Genomic DNA, 15,859 nt, shown 5'->3' on the forward strand with positions numbered 1-15,859 from the left:
CCATCTTGGGGGTGGCGCCGAAAGCAGCCGAGAAACGGGCGGGAGCTTGAACTGCACAGAGACTTCGCCCGTTACGGAGCCGCCGCGCCTGCTTCCTTCGGGGTTGGGCGCAGGCCCAACCGACCCCCTCAGCTCGGTGCAGCGCCTGCTGGGCAGACCAGGCCCTGCGGGCACACCCTGGGCCCGGTCGCGCCTCCTCCGGCTGTCGCTGTGGCGCAGCGGAGAGAAGACGGACCGGGTCTGTGGTGGACCCTCTGCCCGTGTAGCCTCTGGGCTGGAGAGGGCGGGGGTGATGGCTTGTGGTGTGGCCGCGCCGTGGCGGGGCTGGTGTTCTACAGATAACCGCACACAACTTCTCTTTTAATATCCCTAGTGTTTCCTTTCTAATGCCAGGGAGGTGCCCTTCCCCCACCCCCGGGCTGGGGCTGGCAAGGACGGGGGGGAGCTCCCGGGAAGCTGCGGCCCTGGACGGGGGAAAAGCTGCTTCTTTCTCTGCCCATCGCAGCCCTGCATGTCCGAAATCCCCCCCCACCTCCTCTTCTCACCCCACTGCCCCCTCTCCTCACCCCTTTATCCCACCCAAGGCCACCACCTCACCTTACATGTGCATCTCCTCCAGGGTCCAGGCTCCTAATTAGTGGCGCCACAGGTGCAGGGCTTCACTAATTGGGTTGGTGGCCCTTCATTCTCTCACGTGCGGCTGTCCAGGCACGTACCTTAGAAGGAAATATCCGTGGACCACCTAAATGGAGCTGGTCCGCAGGCCACAGTTTGAGAACCTCTGACATAGCCTTAATGAGCCTCCTAGTGCAGACACAGTTATATCGTTCGACTAGCTTATTTCGCTGGGGGAACCAGTATCGGCTCTCCCACCAAAAACGCTTTTTTTTTATAAGCTGCGTCTCCACTGCGGGGGTTTGCAGCTATAGGTATACAGGCAAAGCCTTTCTAGTATGGACCTGGGTAAGTGAGAATGGATGGCTGATGTTGGAGGAGAAAAAAAAAAATTCTCACAACTGTCATGCAATAAAGAACTCAAATAAATAAAGAATAAAGATGGAAAAGAAGCTAGAATGAAGTACAGAGGAGATGGCATAGGTCATCTCTCTATGCTGAAGTGGCTTCTGTTGTGTTAATTTAGATTGAATAAACGGGGCACAGATATGAACATAATCCAGTTCTTGTCCAGCATTAAACAGTTAATCACGGTCTGGGATTTGATATACAGAGATCTCAGCCTGTTTTGTACCATGTCAAATACACCATCAAAAATCTTTTAAAACGTTTATTAAAGATACAGAAAAGAAAAACAGTTAAAGCATTTGAAATGTGAAGCATTAAGTAAGGTTTTCATTTTAACATTTCTTGCTCCCTTTCCCTTCAGCTGGAGAGAGTTTTTAAAACGAAAACTCCCTTGTTTGACAGTCTCCTAGATGATTTCAAAAATAGTGATAACTGCCCTTTTGGGGAAAAGAAGTTAGTTGGGATGAGCTGGAACTGTTGTTATTAAAAGTCTGGTCCCATTTCATCACAGGTGCTCAGGTCTCTCTGGCCCTATCTGGTCATGCTGTTTCAGGATTAGGATGAAGAAGGCTCAGGGTCCCAGGCAATGGTGAAGTTCAGTCTGGTAGCCTTCATCTGGTCTGTAGTCCCCCACACAGTCTTTCTCTTTAAGGACTCAGAAAGGAAATGGTGGATGGAATAGCCCATCCCCTCATTATTTTGTCCACCAGTTAGGCCTAATATCCAGCACACCAATGTTGGTTAATTAATTTCTGATTCCCCATCTTCTGTTTTTACCAGGCATTATTTCAACATAGTCTTTGAATTATATTAATGTGGCCTTTTTTTTTTTTTGGACTAACTTAGTCTCTCTGTCTGGTTCTCTTGCACCTGTTTGTAATGTTCATTATTGAAAGCAACTTGACTTATAATAATAAATGTGAATAGGAAGTACTGTAACATTTTATGATCTTTCATATACTTCACAATTGCACTCACAAACAGTAAAATTATAGACCCAATTATCACAACACTGCCCACTGCCAGACATTGCATGTTTATGGCAGGAAGCCCGGACAAACCACAATACAGGGCTGTATAGACAGACAGGAGCAGGATTATCTGCCATTCAACAGAATCATAGAGGAGGCTGGTGGTAGCTCACACGTTTCCCTTCCATATCCTTGGAAACGGTGGGAAGACTGAGAGTAGTTAGGGTGCTGGTGTGCCTATCATGCTGACTATTATCATCTCATTGTTTCTTTGTACCGCTGTATGTCCCTCTGGCGTAGGGACTATCCTTTTGTTCTGTGTTTGTACAGCACTTGGCCCAGTAGGCTCCTGGTCCATGATTAGGGCTACTGTGTGCTACAATAATAATGGCCCCCCACTCTGAGAGAGCAGGGACCCTACAAGTGCAATTTCACAGTGTGACCAAGATTTTCCAATGCATAAGTACCTAAAGTTAAGCACAAGTGTGAAGATTTAGAATCCTAAAAAAGTTAACTATTCTTTAAAAGCACGGAACAGCTCCCTCTGAAGTAATTGACTTCAGTAGAGACTACTGAATGATCAGCTTTTCTGAAAATCAGGTCCCTTCTTTAGGCTCCAAATTTGGTCACCCAGTCTTTAAAAAGCTTCACCTATTCCTCTTGAGACTGCTCAGTTTTCATTCCTTCTGAGCATGAATCAGGCCTTATAAAGTTGGGAATTCAAGTAAACTCAAAATAAGGATATTTGAAACAATTAACAAAACTTAACCTTTCCAGCAGGCAACATGTGAGTGATGAGAGGGCAGAGAGTCATTTGGAGCAACTACTGGTACTTCTAATTTTTAATAGGTGGTGGGGTAAAAACCCCAAACATTTCAATAAGCATGATTCAGAGTGTACAAAAATAGGTTCCCCAAGAACAAAACAAAGGCTTTGTTGTTTTTCTGCAAAGCCAAGATGTACATGACACTTTAATGGGGTTTGGATTAAATAACTGCTACATGTGTGTCATGGAACGTGTGCCCCAGTTTGTTTGCTGTGACTCTCAGTAATTTGCATGCCTTCACATTTTATCTTTAAGCAAGATGATTAATGCATATGAAATAAGTTCATGCAAATAGTTACTGAAAATCAGTATACTAGCTGAAGGGTTATGTGCTGAATGCTCCAAAAAGGAAAGGTTAAATGAGTGTCTCTCAAGATTCCCTGAGCCTGGCCTAGTTCCACAAAGGTACTTAAGTGCCTAACCCCTGATTTAGGTGCCACTGTGATCCACAAAACCCCCACTTAGCTGCTGCCAACTGTGTAGTGTCTAACTCAATTGGTGCTTAAATTTCTGCTGTAAAAGTTCCCAAGCACCTACGTTTTGGCCTCTGGCTGCCTCCTTCTAGGGGTCACATATCTCCTGCCTGAGCCTCAGAACAATCCAGGGTCGGGGGGAAAATAGGCATTCGGACGCCTGACTCGTGTGCCGGGCCCATTCCATTGGGGTGCTCAGAGGCTGCCTAACTCCACAGCAAACTGCCGGGGGGAGGAGACAGACCTGAGGCGCCGGAACAGAGGGCCTTGGCCCCATCACTTAAAAGCCCTCCCTGAGTGATACAGGGAGGGGGAAGAGAGGAGAGGAGCAAGTGTGTGTGTGGGGGTGACGACACTATTTGTCAAGTGCTAAGAATAGGTGCAGGGCTGAACAAGACAATGGGCCAGACTGCCTGCTCTCTGGGCATGTTCACGGTGGGAGGGGACAGGTACTGCAAAGAACCTCCATGCAGTACTGCTCTGGGCCAGCCACAGTGCCTGTGTTCAGAAAAGTGCAGGGACTGCTCCCTTTGCGTACCTGGGGTGCACATCACTACAGGTGGGTCATGCCTATCTACAGCAGCCTAACCTAATTTAAAAGATGTTGCCATCCACGCACCTCTCCTGTACTCCAGGCAATTCAGGGAGGGATTATACTTCACAAAGTCATAAACCTGCCACCCCCATGTATTAGCTGAGGCATAATGCCCCCTCTAAAGGCACAATCTTATTCCAATGACAACTGTACCTGCATCTAATTGCTTACAATCTAATAGCCAGACAGGAAAAACTGGGTATCTAAATATGTTTTACGTGTCAAGTCAGCCTGTGGAACTTGTAGCCACAGGAGGAGGCATGTACCACAGGTGACTTTTAGAAGGACTGTATAATTGTATATTCTATAACAACACATGCAGCTGTGCAGGCTAAGGCAAGGGGGAGAATCTCATTATTTCTGGGCATAAGTTGTGCTTCACTGGCCTACAGAAGGAAAAGCATTGCAGTGTATCCTCAAACAGGTCTATTACAGGGGAGGTTTCCCCTTCCTCAGAAACTACATGCATTGGCACTTCTGCCCCCTGCTTCCTTACGTTATCTTATCTTTCTGCCTTCCATCTAAGCGAGCACTGTATCCACCACCTTCTCCCACCCAGCCTCTCCCATTTCAACTTGAGCCTCCATCTCTTGTTCATCCTTTTGGTTTCCCTCTTTTTCGCTCTCTCTGTTGGGGACCCCTCTCACTCTTCTCTATTCTGCCAGACTGCCTCTCACTTCACTTAGGCTGCGGCTACACTGCTAGCTAGGGGTGTGAATCCCAGCTTGTGTACACATATTCGCCCTAACCCATCAAGCGCAAGTATAAATAGTGCAGTTACGATCGCACAGATAGTGCCAGCGGTGGCACATACGTACCTACACAGTTCAGGTGGGTTTGTACTTGGCAGGGCTAAACTGTGCCTCCGCTTCCCATGCCGCCGCAAATATACTGCTATTTATCTTTGCACCAGCTCTCGTTGAGTATGTCTGCACAAGCTGGGACTCACTCCCACCGAGTAGTGTAGACATCATTTTAAACTCCCCTCCCTACATTTCTTCTCCCCTTCTCTTTCCTGGCCACCTCTTCCCCCCAATTTCCTTCCTGCTTTTGAAGCACAGCACTCATTCCCCAAATGGCTACCATCTCCCATGACTTTGAATGGGTCGGTAACAACAGGCTGCCATCTTTTGATGCAGGAGATTAAATTTTACTCTGTCTACGCGCAGTGTCTAGCAAGTAGAGCCCAGAGCTTGGTTAGGGTCTCCAGGTACCACTGCAGTCATCATAATCATCACCTACACGTTTAGCAAAATTCCATAACTTGAATAAAATCTTGATATCTTGAAATCTAGGCTTGGCGAGCACAATTACACAGCTCTGGTGGTGTCTTCTGCAGTAAGGGGTTATTGAGAATGGAGCCTTGACTACAGTTCTCTAAGTACACCTTTTGGTACAGCGTCAGTCAGCACCACATTAGAATCCAGCTTGAGCCATTGCTTATAGTGTGTTCTTTTGATTGCAGCAATTGAGTTTCTTTGGGCAAAACTAGCTTTTGTTCATCTTTAGTAGCTGAAATCAAATTAAACTAAATTGAGCAGGAAATAAGCACAGCAGTAATTAAGAACAAATTCATGCACATCACATTTGAAATCAGCAGATAATTCTGCGTGGGTGAACCGACTCCTGCATTGAGTGTAACTCGCTGCTTTTGTTTTGCTGCCCTTGGGAGCTGGCGCAAAGATGAGCTGTAAATAAAATTAAAAAAACAGGATAATAGCAATGAACTGAGAGCAAAGGTTCACAGCAATTTTGTACTCAGGGTTCATTTTGTGTTCTGTTTCAGCATGATGTACATGGTGGAAAAATATGGTTAATTACAGTTGGACCTAAACACTTCTTCTGCTATCCGGGGTTGGACTATACCAAAATGCCTCTGTACAGTGGGAAAGTTCTAAAATGGTTCTGTTAACAGCCCTATATGAAAAAAAACCTAACACAGGCAACTGAGGAAATGGATAATGAGATTTTTTCATATACCAAACAACTGGTATGAATAAGCAGCTGGTAATTGCTTACATATAGAGAAAATAACATCTTGTGCCTCTGCATCTCACACTTTCTCTACACTGGAGAAATGTGACATGCTCAGCACCTGTTTGGAACGCGAGCACTCATGGAACATGTCCACATCCAAAATTGCTAGCAGGAATGCAAAGGTGTTCACATCGCCATTGGGGTTGCAGATGTGAACAGCTGGCGTAATAGGATACTGACCCAGCTGCATTTCACTGCTCATTCAGCTGTGTATAGTATGCAGCAAAGCCTGTGTCTTCCCTTGTACAGTTTATTAAGTATCTGACCCTGGCTGTAACAAATGTTATGCAGAACACAACTGGGAGGTAGTAGACCACATTGTAGATGGCAGTGTTACTGCAGGCTAGGAGGCCCCCTTTATCTTGCGATATAAGCCATCCAAATGTACAATCCACCATGCTGCACCTGCTGATTCTGTAGTTTGGTTTCATGACCTAGGGAAGCAGTGGCTGTGCAGATTCTTTGAGACTCACAATAGGGACGAAGACCCTTTGAATATTAATATTGAGGGGTGGTGAGTGTGGACTTCTCAGGAGCAGATAGAGGGGCAAAGAATTTTTTTTTAAAAATTTGGCATCATGCACTTTGTCTGTCCATCCTGCATAAACATCCTAGCCACAATAATCAACTAAGACTTGCACCACCACACGTGGTAGCCTCAAGTCCTTTGTCCAACATGAAGAGATTTGCAGATAGTCCTTGGTCAGCTTGGCTAGTTAGATGTCCCTGCTATTCTACATCTTGTCACACACAAATATCTGAGCCCCCAGAAAATACAACTTTTGTGCAAACATCTCAAAGTGTTTTAGAAAGCTAGGTATTAACCTTGCATTGTAAAGATAAACTGAAGCCCAGAGGTTAAATGACTCGCATTAGGTCATTAGTGAATCAAGTGACAGAGGCAAGACCAACACTTAGCATCAGGTCATCTGGGTTCTAACCAGCATGGTTAGTATGTGGACATTGTTCACCTGCTTTTTTATAGTCCTTAAGTCTCCCTTGGTTTCTTTTTTCTTCCTAGATTCAACTCTTCCTTCTAGACATTTCTGTACAACATTACTCTTACATGAAGGGAACAATTCTGCCTTACTGTAATATTGGCAATAGCTCTTGCACCTACCAACTCTCATTCTATACTGGAGAGGTCAGGTAAGCTTGTTTTAGAGACTTTAGTCTTGGCCAAGAACCAGACTTTTAACAAATTATGGTATTCCATAATATTGCATACTGTAACTGAAAACTTGAAGCATTTCTGACAGCTGGAGCTCCATGGAAATTACCACAGTAAGGGAATGTAGCTAATTTTGAGAACTAGAAAATAAGAGAACTGGGTAGACTAAAGTTAGGGGAATATATTTATGGGAAATCAGTTGTTTTTTCAACAACTTGCTCCCTTCACTCACAATATATATAACAATTTAATGGGAAAATAACTGGGATAACAGCAGAGTGTGGCAAAAGCAGCATATTTGGCTGGGAGAGAGTAACTCAGCTTGGTCAATAGTGACCCCTCTTAGAAATGAGCAGCTTTTGTGGACCAGCTTCTGGAGTCCTATTTAGTTCAGAAGGATAGTAGGATGGAAGCAATGGAGGACATCTTCAGGGCTCTAGGCAAGATGGGGAGAGAAGACATGAAAAGAACCACCACAGTACTAGGGTTTGTGAAATTCATATCTGTTTCCTTTTTAGATGTAGGATGAGTACTTGGAAAGAGTCCCAGTTAGTTTATTGAGGCTGTGTCCTAAGAGCAGTTGACCTTGTCACACAGGTAAAAGTAGAATGGCTCCTCTTCCTGCCAGGAGCTGCTCCTCACTGGTAGTCTACCTTGCCCATATTTCTACCATCTCTCCTGTGGAGCTCTGAAGATCCATTTCCCCTTGCTTTAACACTACCTTGCCCACACACAACTATACTGCAGCTGCCATCATTCCAGCCAAGGAGGAAAAGTAGCTGGGACTCCCTACAGAACCTTGCTGATGTCCCTTATCTAACTCCAGGAGCCAGTGATTAGTAGAGAGAGTTTTCTCCCCCAGGCTTGGTGCACAGCCTCACCCTGTCTTTGGTTCTTTGCTTCATTGGAGGTTTGACCTGCCATTCTAGATCCAAGTACTGAGTTGGTCCCACCCACTTTCATCTATAGAGGCAGCATATGCAAAATTTTTCATGGTACCAAATTCCAGCATTGAAAGTAGCCAGATGCTCTGCTGCTTGTAAGGATATCTCCACATGGAGAGACTAGTTTTACTCTATCTCGGTATTTCATTTTCTTTAATATGTGAAGTGACTTTTTTCGGCTCCAGTGTGGGGTCTCACTGGGAAAACACTGACACTGTGTACAAAGCTTTGTCTGTTGGCTCACTGCTCATTATCAATGGGTAAAAGCTTTTCGTAGAACATCTAGCAGAATCCCCATCCCCCCACGCACACTGATGCACCTTGGTTTTCAATACGAAAATGATTTTCACTCTTCATATTAGATAATAAAATCACCGCTTCAAGCAGGGTAATTCCAAGGCAGTGCTAGGAGTTGTACAAATTCCTCAGAGTCTGAAATGGAGAAGTGAAACACTCCCTAGAGAAAAAAATGCCATGTCCATTGAATCCTCCAACAAAGTTCTAGGTTTTTATAGGGAAGACCCTGTTAAATAAACAAAGAGGAGAGTTAAAAAAATTTGTGAGTGTAGGGGAGCAGGTGCTTCACAGAAAACATACACACTGTAGAGAAATCAGTCCTGGGAAGAATTTTGTATGCATGGACCGCTCTCCCCCATCCACCTCCCCAAATCTGTGCTAGGCCTGGGCTGCTCGAGGAAAATGCAGACCTATCTTTCAGCAAGTCCCATTACCACCAATTAAGCATGAATATAGATTGGGTTCAAGCATTTTTACCACAGTCATAAAACCTGTTCTTCAAAAAACCTGAATCATATGCACACAAGTACAGCTGCATTGCTACTGGAGGGAATCCCCCTAATGAAGATGCTTTGTAGAGGAGAGGATAACAAATCAACAATATCAGATCTTCCAAGTTATTCCTTTCTGGCCTTCCTGGTGCATTTGATCTTTTCTGGTGTCTCAGAATAAGTGACTCTGGGCAGGGACTATTTTCATTTAGTGAGCTGTACAGCACTGAACTAATACGAAGTAAACAAGTCAGGTGACAATAACTCTAAATTTTCAATAAGGGATGGCTAGAAATGTATCTAATTTTTATTTTTTTTAGTAATGAACAGGGAACAGTAGCAAGGATCAAGTCACAAATAGGCCCAGCATCACTGTAAACCACTGCACTAGTACTTAACATGGATATAGAAATTACAAATATGTTAACATGATTAGTTCTCAGGCAATGATCAAAAATACAGTAAGGTCAGCATGAATCTAATAGGATGCTACTAAACCAACCAGCCAAATGTCCTTCAAAGTAGAGTGACTCCCATGAAAACAAAAATAAAATGGCTGGAATGACTGATTTCCCCTCAGGTCTACATTTATAGACCAGACGTGGGCACAATCTGCCACTCCCATTCCTGTGTGTAGTTCTGCCCTCTCACTCTTGGGATGTTTTTGTGAAGGAGGAACACCACTAGTTGCTAAAAACAAGAGCTGCAGTGCCAGGGAACAAATCCCCATAATCTCCATGGATGCCTGTATCTGGTGGATGCCTGTACACAGCTTGGGGTTCCCACAAGAGACAAGGCTGAAACCTTATACGGTGTGACACTCTTCAACGTCCATTGTTCAAACTCTTTCCCAGCCTCCCCTGACTCCTTGCTCCATTGGGGTGACCTGTCTGGGAGCTGTACCGCTTTCAAGATGCTTCCTTTGGAGTAACTATCACTCAGGATTGGGATTTTGGAACTTGAGATAAATGTTTTAGTTTGTTTGTGCAGGGGGCTCTTTCCATCCACCCAACCCATGTCTTTGTCCTTATGTCCTTCCTCTTCTCCAAAAGAGTACTAAGGTATCTAACTCCTTGCCTCCTAGATTAAGTACCAAAGTGACACTGCAGAAGGCTAACTGGGAACCTTGTCCTCTTGCATTTGTCATTGTTGTCCTGTCTCTTCTTCATCTGAACAAGTTGTGCTAAATTTCTCAGCTAGAAGACTTTTATAATGATAAAGAGAGAGACACTCTCAAAAATAAAATGCCTCAGTCCTTTCAACACCAGACCAGAGGATAGTAATGTGAACGAAGTGGTAATCTTGTTTCTTCCCTTTAGGGTTCCTCTCAGGATGCCATCTGCCAGGTTGCAGTCACTGTGGAGACAAGAAAAGACACCAGTCCCTCAGCTTATCTACTGCTGTCTCTATATACTGGATACTCTATATACATAGCTCATAGGGCAAAACTCAAAGGGTGGTCCAATTAAAGAAATGTACTTAGATGGAATTTTATTTATTTTTTCAAGTGGAAGCTTGATGTATTTCTGGACAACAGCACCGCCTAGATTGGTAAGTATTTTCAACTGATCAGTACCTTGACCTCTTTTTTATTAACCTGGCAAAGCAAATTACCCTTGAACTATACACAGTCCAAGTTTTGATCTTCTGGAATAAAGCAATTTGAGTTAGGTGAGCACTAAAGCATCTGAAGTTTTTGCCCAGCATACCTGGTTCAAACAATGTGAAAGTAATTACAGTGTCACGTGAAACTAATACACCTTCTCCTCCATCCCCACAACTCCCACAAGCAACATACCGGTGTGGCTGTCCTACCAACTGGCCCCTCTTCGGTTCGATGCTTTCCCTGATGAGGGAGCTCTGAACTCTCCCGGTAGTCTCGGCCCTTGGTAGTCTGCATGTCTAGTACTGCCCGGCTCTTTGTAGGAAGAGGTGGTTTGCTGAACTGTCCCTGACTGCTTGGACCTACTTCAGACCTTGAGGGCTTGACTGGTTTTTTCAGTGGTGCTGGGTTTTCTAAGGAGGCAGTGGGCTTCTGCTTGCCCTGAGCCTTTTCACTTATAGTCTTTTCCTCAGATTGGCTGGAGCAGGTGTAGGACCGGAATCTGGGTGTGGGGGTCAGGAAAGGAGGGGATGGCTGCTTGTTGGAAGACTTGCTGCTGTCGGCATCTTGCGGCTTAGTGAGAAGGGAGCCATGATTCGGAATAACTGGGTGCTCCTTTCGCAAGACTGCGGTGTAGTCCTGTTCCCTCTTGGATGCCACCTTCCCCTTAGAGCTCATGGCACCGTACAGTGGGTTGTCAAACATCTCAGGCTTCTGCTGAACTTCCTCTTGAAGCAAAGGCTCCACCACACTTTTTCCCATGTCAGCTGGCCTATAACCATCAAGGCAATATGAAAATGACAGGTGTAATTAGGAGTGGTCAGTGAGGGACTTAAAGAAGGGAGAGTGAATAGAAAAGTGATCATGAGAGAATGACGCTGGCTGTGCAGAGGGAAAAAGGAGGTGCAAGGAGATAACAGAATACCAGTCAAACCAATGGGGACAGAACAGAATGGTGCAGATTTTTTGCTTTGTATAAGCTTTATTGATAGGAGAGCTGAGGATGGGTAGGCATGGTGCTGGGTAAACTCCCCCCAGAGCTCAGTCCTGACAAAACTTAGTTTCTTTTTAAACAGAGATTAGCAACGGAGCCCAAGTGTGCCAAGTGCTGTGATGGTCTTGAGAAGAGCACCAAAGGGACTGAATTAATAGATCTCTTCACTTATGGCGGAGGGGATTGGAATGGAGGTCTCTAGAATGTTAGCATAAGAACTCCCACCACACCAATGTCACAGGTAGGCCATTACAACCAATCTCCTCTTTCTACCCATGCCAGGTGGTTCAGGGGAAGGAATAAAGTATCCCTCGAAGCACCCAGCTGCACAGTATCTAAGAACCGTGTATTGCAGGGGTGAGAGGGTTACTTTGTGTTCAGTGGAGCCTGCAACCCCTTGAATTAAAACTAACGGAAACCTCACGCCTGACTGAGAGTTGCTGTAGAACGTGATCAGTGAGGTTCTGTGGGTGCTGCACTGGTGAGGCTTTCACCAGGTGATCACATGACAGCTTGAACACTCAAAGGGCAACTCTGCTCTTATTGGACAGAGTGGAATGGGGGGATGAATGGCACATGTTCAAGGGAGATTGCGAATGAGCTCCATTCCTCCCACCGGATACCTTTCTTGGACAGTGTGAAGTGGCATTCTGTGCGGGGCAGCGGAGCGTTGGAGAAAGGCAAGGGAAGAAGCAGTAAGGAGAGTACCATGGAAGAGGGGGCCAGTGTTTGGGATGGAGGCTCCTGTTAACTCCATTTTTGTAGAGTGGGTTTACTAGGAAACTGCATTCCAGTCTCAGATAAAAACCCATCACAATGGCTCCATTAGAAGAAATGGAATGAGGACGAGGGTTACATGGGTGCAGTGTAACCTAATCACCAAGAAGCTTGGTAAACAAGGAATATATATGATGGATGGATTTAAATTCTGCATCAAGGCTGGTGATTACTCTGACACCTGGGCACTAAATTCTAAAACAAACTAGAACTGGCTGAGCTGCACAGAAGTGCAGCCGAAAGCCTGGCATGCAAACACGAGGGTGCGCTCCTTCTGCCAGATGGGAGGGGGCTATCGTACACTCTCCCCTTCACTTCTGGGTGGCTAGGGGGAGTTCTCCACCCTTCTTTCCCCTCTCCCCACAATCGAGGTTGGGAAGGAATTACCCATGGAGCTTTGACTCTGGGCTGTAGCACAGGCCTGAGGAGTTGTTGTACCAGTTTCCCTTAGCATGTGCAGGGCCAGCACCCATCTCACTCAACTTCTCTTTCTGCCTCTAGAGGTCAAGGGGCAATGGAGTAACTCACTGCGCCTCCAACCCACCACACAGATAACAAAACCGTGACTGTGCTGGGGTGGGGAATGGGGGAGACCAGCAGAGCACCAGTGCCAGGGCAAAGACTCACACATGCTCTTGACTCCTGGGGCCAGAACTTCGGTTTGTTGTAGGCTGAATGGATGGTTTTGGAGACAGTGGGGACTGGGAGGAAGGCGTGGAGGTAGACTCCCTCTGTCCCATCACAGGGGTGTTCTCTTTAGGCTGCTGGTCATAGGTCCAGAAGGCAGGTGGCTGGTCTGATGAAGGGCTCTGCTTAAGCTGGCCGGGTGCAGAGAGTTGCTGAGAGAAAGCGACCACCCCCATATAGTTGGGATTGCTGATGTCCGTGGGGGTGGAGCTGCTGAAAAAAGGGAATGATCAGAGGAAAATACACAGTTCCCTTCCCAAAGCTCTCATGAACAGACAGCTACTAAGGAAAGAGCCTAATGCCCATTGACTGGGACCATTTTTTTTTCAGGAGGAGAAGATAACGTGGGAGTCTTCTTGGCTGCTCCCTTCCCAGGACCTCTACAGAGGGGGCTGCCAGGTCAGGGTCATCACTCAGCCCTCAACTCACCCCCCAATAGGCTCCTGTGGTGTGAAATAGTCCATGCACTGCTCTGTAGCTGCTTATAGAGCCCTGAAGCCTTTGGAAGGGCTTCTGGGCCCTGTAGTTCAGCTGGCGGCTGCAACAGCGATATACAAAGTAAGGAGCAGATCATAATGCTGCATAGCAGGGTGCAGGCTAGTGCCGTGCTACTGCATTCAGAGCACAGAAATCTGGCCTATCTCTATGGACTGGGAGGAGAAGTCCTAGTCCTAACTGCCCAGACAGAAGATGGGTCCTGTGAAATGTATAAACTGAAGCAGTAAGACCCCTTTCCTTGGAGTCAATCTGAAGCGTCCAGTGACTCACTAGGAAAGGCTGGCAGTCTGAGTTCAGCTCCCATGCCCAAGCCGGCAGAGTTAAAGTAGCGAGGTTACCGTAACATGTCATCCTTGCCCTGTGCATCTGGAGGAGAGGAAGCATTTCCCCGAAAGCGAGCAACAGCTGCTGCTTCTTTAGCCATCAGGTGAGTAGATTTTGATTTTCTGTTGGGAGGAAAGGGCCTTTTTAGGACAGGGACAGGACCACAGCATAACGAATCCACTGTCTGTCATTTACTGCCTTGTCAGTTTATCCCTGGTTCCACTCTCCTGTGCACAGAAGCCTACCATCATCCCATTCATTTACTTGGAAAGGCAAGGGGGGAGATCTTGACTCTGCAGCTGTTACCAGCAAAACCGAGAAGACTGGTAGTTGTAAGGGGGACACAGAAGCAGCTGTCACCAGATCTGTTTTGTAATACACTCACAACCTCCAGCGAGAGCCACTCCTGCACTCAGCTCTGAACTGCAGGCAGTCTGCTTCTGGGGGGTCTGAATTATCTGTTGGTTCTTTACCTGATAGATTGCTCCCACTCTTTGGTGAGATCAAGGTTGCTGATGCCCTTTGGTTTCTGCCCAGCAGTCTCATCCCGTTCAATCTTCACAAAGTCTGGAGGCAAAGAAGAGGCATGAAAGAGCACTTGAGTGGGTCATAGCCTCAGCTTACGACTTCAAATCTCAGGGCTCTGAGCTATGCTGTATTAATGCCTGTATCTAGCTAGATGTCTTAGCCTCTCAGAATGTCAACGCATAGACAGGACAAGGAAGGAAGGAGGTCTTCCAAAAGGAAGCTGTGCTGTCTTATCCAGTCAGGATCGGATGGCCAGGACATACATCTTCTTAGATTTTAAATAGTGCAGCTATTATTACTGTAACGCCATTAATGCACATCATGCTTTACTGACAAGTAGAAGACAAAGGTGCCTGCCCCAAAACACTTGCAACCAAAGGCCCTGATCCTAGACACACTTATGCATCTGCATAATTTTACGCACAGTGATAATTCCAGTGAATTTAGCAGGACTCCTGATGTGTAACATGAAGCATGTGCACACCTGTGTCCTACCTCGGAGGGGTGCTGGGAGAATTAAACAATGTTTGTAAAGGGCTTTCAAACTGTAAAATCCTACAGCAGCAGGCGTTTGAGGATGATGAATGTTTAGCAGCATCTCTTTTCTCCAGTGGTTGGCTTGAGCATACTCCCATTGTCACACAGTATAAATGGTTGAGCCTTTGTGGCTGCTGCTGCCTACTTCGTTATTATGGTTTCGAAGCATGAGCCTGCGTGTTAGTTTCTCCTGAGCAGAGAGCAATGGGAATTCATTCCTAGGAATGGAATTTAATATATTTCTATCCTCTTTAGAGACTGCAGTAGCCACATTCTGGGCATGGCAGGCGTCCAGTTGTGCTGCAATACAGACATTCAAAGTGTAGTTTTTATTACTAATGAAAATACATGGTAACTTTTGTGGTCTGAAGCATGCTGCTGTGGGGTGAAGAGAACAATACCCAGCAAGCTAGAAAAGGAGGTTAATTTTCCTTTAGCTGAGCAGCTGCAGTTTGAGAGTCCTTAGTGCCCTTTCCCACGTACCCGCAGGTGTCTGGACCAGAAGCAAATCTGTCTCCCTGTTATGCAGCTATCACACGCGGAAAAGCAGTAATATAATTCAACAAAGTCTGCATTAGTGCAAGACAGGTAGAGGGCTCCCTCAGTCTGTTAATTCACATGCAGAAGGAAGAGGAGGACCTGACTGTGACGGCTGTGTTTTTCTGGAATTGCTCAAGTACAGTCCCTAGGAAGAGACTGATCATCTTTGGATCCCAAGGGCCACCACTGAAAGCTATTGGCTGCTATGAACTAAAAATAAGCTCCAGTTCTTTGACAGGAATCAGATCAGGCCCTTCTGGATAAGATCGCAGTAATCTAGAGTGAGCCCTCCAAGGGCCAGGCTCTTACCATACAGTTTCTCTCTCTGCTTTCCTTGCGATGTCTGTAACTTGATTTCACCTTGGAAGACCCCTGTTCTCTCACCATGGTGCGTTAGCACAGTGTGGAAGGGGACTAGCGATTCTGTAGCTTCTATTCTCAGGGCAATGCAGCCCTCACCTAGAAGATAGGGAGGAAGCCTGGAGCTGAGAAATGACTAGCATCGTCTCTCTCTGTCACTTCAGTCATCTATTATCTCTGTAC

General features: G+C 46.0%; 1 protein-coding gene across 4 annotated transcripts in view; it reads right to left on the bottom strand.

The window, feature by feature from the left end:
* Nucleotides 1-1,272: 1,272 nt before the first annotated feature.
* Nucleotides 1,273-15,859, bottom strand: part of INPP5D (inositol polyphosphate-5-phosphatase D) — a 97,205-nt gene continuing 82,618 nt past the window's right edge. For 3 of the 4 annotated variants that reach the window (XM_084638336.1, XM_084638337.1, XM_084638335.1), the window contains 6 exons: nt 15,626-15,775; nt 14,185-14,278; nt 13,726-13,833; nt 12,830-13,102; nt 10,627-11,203; nt 1,273-10,184 (listed from right to left, as the gene is read on the bottom strand). In XM_084638336.1, the coding sequence (XP_084494462.1) occupies nt 10,182-10,184; nt 10,627-11,203; nt 12,830-13,102; nt 13,726-13,833; nt 14,185-14,278; nt 15,626-15,775 (1,205 nt within the window). In that variant the 3' untranslated portion in view covers nt 1,273-10,181. The remainder of the gene's footprint in view (nt 10,185-10,626; nt 11,204-12,829; nt 13,103-13,725; nt 13,834-14,184; nt 14,279-15,625; nt 15,776-15,859) is intronic. The other variant, XM_084638338.1, reaches the window with a different exon arrangement.

This window comes from Lepidochelys olivacea (assembly GCF_965140295.1).
Source record: "Lepidochelys olivacea isolate rLepOli2 genome assembly, chromosome: 9".
NCBI classification, from domain to species: Eukaryota; Metazoa; Chordata; order Testudines; family Cheloniidae; genus Lepidochelys; species Lepidochelys olivacea.